This window comes from Asparagus officinalis, chromosome 8, assembly GCF_001876935.1.
Source record: "Asparagus officinalis chromosome 8, Aspof.V1, whole genome shotgun sequence".
NCBI classification, from domain to species: domain Eukaryota; kingdom Viridiplantae; phylum Streptophyta; class Magnoliopsida; order Asparagales; family Asparagaceae; genus Asparagus; species Asparagus officinalis.
The window spans coordinates 117,425,794-117,433,323 of record NC_033801.1 but is presented as its reverse complement, the minus strand read 5'-3'; the positions used below and the strand labels follow the sequence as shown (position 1 = coordinate 117,433,323).

Here is a 7,530-nt window from a genome sequence, read left to right as displayed (position 1 = left end):
AAAGGAATCAACCTTTATAACTTCGCATATAAATCTTAAGAGACTATTTGGCAACTGTGGATAGTTCACTTGGTTTATAATTCATTGTAAGCGGATTATAAGTCAAAATATTTGGTAAATTTTTTCAGTATCAATTTCTAGTCCTTTATAATTTAGGAGCATCACTAAACATATAATAGTTTTGGACAACTATATTTAATAAATGCCACCTATGAGAAACCGAAATTCCCTGAAGACTATTACCATTATTTAAGAAAGTCTTTTTTTGGTGTTCTACCCCCTACATGTGTCATGAATTCAAATAATTCCATGAAATGTCCTCGTAATTTGTTATAGTTTAAAAATCATGAAAAGGGTAAACTTAGAAAACTCGAAAAAAAAAACTACCATTTTAATTCCATCCATCCATGTTCTCCATAACTATACCCATTAACCACTGATAGCTATCTTTAATACCTCTGCTTACTCATCCGTCTCTTAAACTTCTCATTATTATTTAACCTAAAGATTGAATTATGTATGCCCGCATAGCATGCACAAAAAATACTAGTTATACATGAACAGCAACACCCAATAGCATTTCTATGTCACCAAAGAGAATTTGTCGCAATTATAGGCAGTCTTCATCTTATAAATCTATTACTATATTCTTATAAATATATTGCTATATTTCAAAGAAGTCTGGCATTTTGTTTCATATTCTGTTCGGTGTACTGCCTTTGTTGATCACAAATTCAAAATATCCGTACTGATGTCTTCAATAACCTCCAAGTATTTACAGCTTACCAAGGACTTGGAAAGACGCACAAAAAAAAACTACAGAAACCCAACCCGAAAACAAACAAAAACTCCCCACAAACTTTCTCCATCCCATTCGCTGAACTTAAACTCCGAAGTGTCTCTAAACATCAATCTAGCAATCAACAAAACTATTAACACCACTGAGAGACTACTTACTATGACAATGTCGACGGCACTTTCAAGAAACTCTTGATCATACAGAGGAAGTTGAAGAAATCAACTAAGAGATAATTAAGTTAATTTTATGACATTAGTCAACATACTCCCTTCCAAACTTGTTTGCCTTTTTCCATCCGCAATAATTTTTGGCTTAAACCTACTTGTACAGCCATCTCTTCCGAACTTGTTTACTTTCCATCAGCAATAATTTTTGGCCTAGACCTACATATACAGGCATCAATTATTTAGGCACTAACAACGCGCTTTTATTATGCAATACTTTGCACCGTGTATGCACGCAGCTCGCACCAAAGAGAACTAGTACCACGAAAGAAAACCAATCTTCTTCTAATGCTCAAAGGGAAATATTCTGTTTGAAATGACAATTTTGCAACATACAAATAGTAAACGGCATACACAAAATCTTTATACGATCCATCAACTAAATAGAACAAACTAAAAATCTAATTCTATAAATAACTGCAAAACTTGCAAAAAACGTTCTCCTCGTCAAGTCTATAATTCGATACAAATATTGGGATAAACCTCTTTTCACTAACGAGCAGCTTGCGCAGCTTGTGCAGGATCTAAAATGCTCTTTGCCAATACATAGGTTCGCATATTTATATTCTTCATGCTCTCAATTATTTGTTCATGCCTGCACGAGGGTAACATACAGGAAAGTATGTTTTTGTGAGAACAGACATCACTTAAAAAGATAGGACTAAAGATACCAATACTAAAAAGATTCCTAATGGATTGGAGACCAAAAGAATGAAGTTACAGAATAATGGAAGTTTAAAAAAGGACTACAAGAATGAAGAGGGAAGTACATAAAGGCTTTTAAGTTGGCAAGTCGACTTACACATTGGGATGATTGGTCCCCATTATAACAGTTCCAGCAACTGAATCAATCTTGGCTTCAAGCTTCGAGTTCCGAACAAGATTCATTATCCATCTCTCTGCCTCGTCATAGTTCATGTTCAACTTTTCCGCAAGCATGCTGTAGGAAGCATATCAGCAGATGGATAAGAATTTCAAATAAATTAAAATATCTTTTCCAAAGTCTAGTAATTGACTGAGTAAAAAAAAGTTACAAAACATGAAGAAAACGGGACGTATATCATTTAAATGGGCAGAAAATCATGCAGAAGAAAAGGGTGGGTTTCAAAACGACATGATTTACAGGAAGGGGAAAAGAAGAAACAGGATATGGATGATCCATAAACATATTAATTGGCTAACAAGACAGATATGTGAGCTAACCATTCGGTACTCTTTATGGCATGTTATCATGCAATCCACTTTAACAGCGTCAGTTTGTTTACAACTACTTGTAAATTAATAAATATAATGCTCTATACTTGATGTCTGCAAAGTCATTCCCTAATTGAAGATTCTATGAGGTTGGGTGGGTTTAAGGGTTCCGCAAGTTGTATGCTGCTTCTCAAATATCAAACTTTTAGATTCAGTAAGTTTTCTATTTTAACTTCTACGGTTTTACTTGCCATCCATTAATAGCCTTGGACTCTACGGATTAGGACAAAGATTCTATGACTCAACACCAACATGAAAGGCAAGTTCAAACTTTGTTGTTTAAGAGTTCAAAGCTTATTCTCATAAAGAATCCAGATGTGCCTGACACTTACATGATTAAAATGCAAATGGATTTCATTCATTAAAGCTAAAAGCAAGGATTTGAATGGCGTCTGTTGCGTATGGATTTCCAAAAGGCCACTGCTACTTTTACTAAAATGCAACTATATTCCTACCTCTGATAAGTACAGGATTCCAGCACTTCTATGTGCCTGACGCTTCTATGCTTCAAATGCAAATGGAGAAACAATATTTGTAGAAGGCCATCTTGCGTCTCAACATATAATTACTTACATTCAGTTATATTATTTTGGTGTGTGATCATTTAACTATAATTTGATGTCAATGTGATAATGAAATGAAGTCATATACCTGATATCAATACACTGGTGTATACGGCAATAAGTCTCGAAAATGAACAATCGGGCATTCTCAAGAAACTCGTCCCTCAAAGGTACGGTTGCAAAGTTACCATCTTCAATGCGCTTGCCAAGAAAGGGATCATTCAAAATTACCTAAACTTAAGCAAGGCATCAGATAACATAATGAAAAAATAATAATAAACTTCTTAAAGAAAAAATGCATATAATAAAAACAAAAGCAAGAAAATTATAAAAGCAAGAACTACAGAAAATTTTTAAATACAAGACCAAGCTCCCTGATAAAGGAGGTTGATGACCACATTGAAGAAATACAAGATGGAATACTATAGTCAAGTAACTGAAAATTAAAAGCATGTGGTAGTATGTACAGTATTTCCAGGGATAAACCCTAGCAGATCAACAATAAACTCAAACAGACTTCATCAAGTCCCTCTTCTGTAAACAATTAAACATCATGTGACATCGACTTCACAGCCAAGTTGAAGAATTGCAAAAGATGCCTGGTTTATTTTAGAATTTCAAGTGCACTCACAGCCTTTATGACTGACTTGAAGCCAGTCCCAAACCACATACCTATGTGAGCAAAGAACACATTTACATCAAAACGAAAAGTGCATTTAATATGCTATCTGCTTCTACTCCACCTTAAATATTGCATCAATCTTCATTTTTCTACTCCGACAAGGTCATTCAACAATCTTACTACTGCCAGTCACATGAACTTCAGACCATGTGAAAGATCTCGAGTTGAAAAATGTTTACTTTAAGTAAATTATAGATATATTTAGAGAAGATAAGGCTTAAATCTAAGACCTGTCAAAACCTGAGAAGTCTAGTATCGTATTACCATGTCGACAACACACACTTTAAACTTCAAGCTCATGGATTGTAGGCCAGCAATACATACAAAAGCCAGACGCCAAACTGAAAGGGAGGATGCTATATCAAAAATATATATATGGTGTTCATAAAATTTTGCAACAGCTAAAACCAATAGGACATTACGAAATTTCTCCCCAGGAAAGGGGAGAAGGGGAGGGAAGAGGGTGGCATGAGGGCTCATTTTAGCTCCCTGCATCCTAATAACTACATTGATTGGGCAGATTTCAATATTCCTTGTGATTGTTTCCGTGCCAAAATTCAACTTCTTTTCTTGGTTGATTACCTGATTTTGATGAATTTATAAGAATGTTAATATCACATGTTATATTTGCATAAAGAATTAAACAGTTGTAAACATAGGTATCCAAGACACGATATATGTTTATATGCTGAAATCACATGCACGCGTGTATAACCTCGAGTTAGTACATGAATTGTGATCAAGTAGTAAAATTATTGATCAAACATTAGAAACCTCAAGACAAAAACAGGATAGGAACTTCAAAGAATAATGCAACATTTAAAGTAAAGTTTCCTATGCACAAGTTACTATCTCTTCTAATAAACAGAATATATAGTTTAGCACATATGATTGAAAATAGGATCTGAACGTTGAATATATAATGGAGTCAAGAACGTTCATAGAACACTGCATAACAAATGAGTATTGACCAACTTACTTCTTCACATTCTCTAAGTTTATTCTGTGCACCTTCAAAGTCATAGTTAACATAAAGACATTCTATAAACTCGGTAATGGGATCCTTGTAAGAATGCTGCTCTTGCTGAATAACTTTGATCAACTCCTTAAGCATGTTTCTCTTTCGTTTGTTGACAACAACAGCAGTAGCAACATATCGTAGAAGGTGATGGGCATTTGTTTGGATAGCATTCAAGTACCTGCAAAGGGTGCAGAAGAAACTTACTAAAATATTGACAAGAAATTTACCATCTTGCAACAACCTCACTCTTTAGTTTACATTCCAAGCATACAATTGATATCTCGAAAATTCTAAACCCAAAGTTAATAAGCCAGAAATTTTCAATTGCAGCTAGAATATAGCCAAGGATATGATATATTCATATCCTACGACCCACTACTACCTTAAAGGGAAATGCCTGGTTGGCATTTCGGGATACCTCATTTCTCATCCAACATATAAAAAAAATTTAAGTCGTGTCGTATGGATTTTAGAAATTATATGCGATGGAATTGCAAAGGAAAACTATTTCTTTCTTGAATTTGAAATATTGAATACATCGGATTGGCTATTAATTGTGAACAGTATTTTATGTATAACTCATTAAGGGGCTATTTTCATTAGCTTGCCATGACCTTGGAATTAATCATCAATAGAAACAGAAGGTTCCAAATGCGAATTTCTTTGCAAAACCAAACTTAGTCGAGAAGAAATTAACAAAGGGTACATTTACGCTCATGGATAATTTTATGATACCTATAGTAGTTAAAACATTGTAATGTCCACAGTGCTTTTGCTCGGTCACTTATGGAGTTGTTCAAACTAAATACTGAAAGCTGGGAAGCATCTAAATTTATCAAGATGTTTCAAGTTGTTACATGAGGACATTATTGGCTGCATTATCCTCTTATCATTATAAATTTAAAGAGACGGCACACTTCATCATCGGCTGATTAACTGTATAAACATTGCTAAAAGAAACATTACTAGAGAAACAGCATAGTTAAATAAAGGTCATAATCAGGCTTCTGTACTAACTATATTATCTGATAGAAGACAACAGTTTCTGGAAAAGAAAAACAAAAAACCACACAATCAGGGGGGAAAAGGAGCAACGCTCACTCTAAGGAGTAATATGCTAATGTAAATGAAGAGTTAAGAAATTGTATGGCAGGCGAAAAATTGCAACTATAACAAGTGCAATTTGAAAAGTAAAGTTGCAGATGCACTTGCAATCTTTCGTTTCTTTGAAACTTTTTCCAAACCCAGTTGCCAAAAAGACAACTTTAAGCGAAAAGAACTGACACTTAAAAGTTGACGTCATTTTTGCAGTTAAAAAAATGACTCATTTGAAGAATAACAGTGACAAAAGATGCCATTGCAAACAGTCAGCTATAACTGCAATGGCAACTATTTTTCTCTTTACGAATCAAATGGCCGATAAGTCAAGAAAATCTGCAAACTTCAGAAACAATTAAAAACAGGAAGAAAATAAATTTGATTCACTTTTTAATATAGAGCATACTTATCCTGGAAAAACAGGTCTATGATGCCATTTCTCCCATTTTCATGGTTAAAGAAGATGAAAAGGCTCCAATGCATCAGCCATATCCTATTTTGCAACTGACTCAAAGGAGATGAAAAGCTCTGCAAATCCCAAGACCAAAATATTATTGATATTAAAAATACATAAAACTAATAGCATATACCATGCATACCAGAAACAAGGAATCACCTTTGAGTCAATTATCTCTTTCAAGCGATTCAGTTCCTCAAGAGCTTCATCCCAGTTCTGCATTAAAATCTCAGCTGCAAGCTTTCCCCAAAGTACACTAAGGCTCCTTTCACTGTTAGTGCACAATGCACGATATTGATACAAAAATTCAGATGCAGCAGAGTAGTTCCCACACTCAAACTGGAACTTTGCATACTGATATAAAGCTTCTATCTGCTCTGGACCAATCTGCACGACCAGATAAATGTTAGCTATTCAATCAAGGATTGGGAATGACATTGCAAAATTTAATTCACGATATTACTTAATTGAACAGATGACGCTATCACAATGTCATACTAAGAGGATTGAAAAGAAAAACACCAGAAAAACCTAACCCAGTAACGGGCTAAAGTGCAGGATTATAGTACTTTAATTGCCAAAAGTTTCACCCTTCTAAACTTTGATACCCAGAAGTTTTATTTCGTCAGTTTGATGCCAAAGTTTTCAAAATTGACACTAATTTGCCAATTTGACACTCCAAAGCCCTAACTTTGTTCCTCACATTTCCAAAATCAAACAAACTGAAATATGTTAAGAAAATCTGCTTCCAATTCACTTTTTTATGTTGATGTTGCAACTAACCCCTAAACCGTTAGATAGTTTCAAGGATATTTGATAATCTCAAGTAAACAATAGCAGAATAACAACTTTCCTGCAGATTTCTGTTCAGTTTTAAATCAAATAAATTCAGCAATACAACCATAGCAAATAAAAAAAGAACCTTAAACCGGTCATTGAGCATCTGGACGTTGTATTGCTTATCAGCCTTGAGCTCCTGAACATAAGACGGATTCTGAAGGAACGAAATCAAAGGAGCTGCAGACTCCTCCAATGATTTCAGCCTCGAAACGACCTCCGTTCTCCTATTAAACATCTCTAAACAGAAAAAACAAACAAAACTCAAATCAAGAACCCTAACACTATAAAGAAGAATAAAAAACCTAGGGTTTCGGATCTGACCTTGAGGAACCTCTTCAGTGTGATAGAGGTTCTTGTGGATGTCCATAGCGTAATCAACCATGTTCGTTTTGCTCAAAAGCTCGATCTTGGCCTTCAAGATGTCATCGTCGTTGTAAAAACCGCGCTCCTGAAGGAACTCGAGCAAGGGGAAAACCAGATGGCGGTCGAGATGAGGAGCGATTCGAGATGTGAGGTCGTAATTCGCCATGGCTTCTAGGGTTTCGTTCTAGGTTGAGAGAGAGAGAGAGAGAGAGAAACCCTAGATGGAGAG

The 7,530-nt window shown here is 35.0% G+C and overlaps 1 protein-coding gene across 1 annotated transcript; it reads right to left on the bottom strand.

Moving 5' to 3' along the window:
* LOC109851490 (eukaryotic translation initiation factor 3 subunit E) lies at nt 1,283–7,530 on the bottom strand. The gene is made up of 8 exons (XM_020421649.1): nt 7,260–7,530; nt 7,021–7,175; nt 6,258–6,485; nt 6,048–6,169; nt 4,502–4,721; nt 2,929–3,071; nt 1,826–1,963; nt 1,283–1,618 (listed from the first exon to the last, which is right to left on the bottom strand). Exons 1-8 carry the CDS (start codon nt 7,465–7,467, stop codon nt 1,516–1,518), a joined length of 1,317 nt encoding a protein of 438 aa, XP_020277238.1. The 5' UTR covers nt 7,468–7,530; the 3' UTR covers nt 1,283–1,515.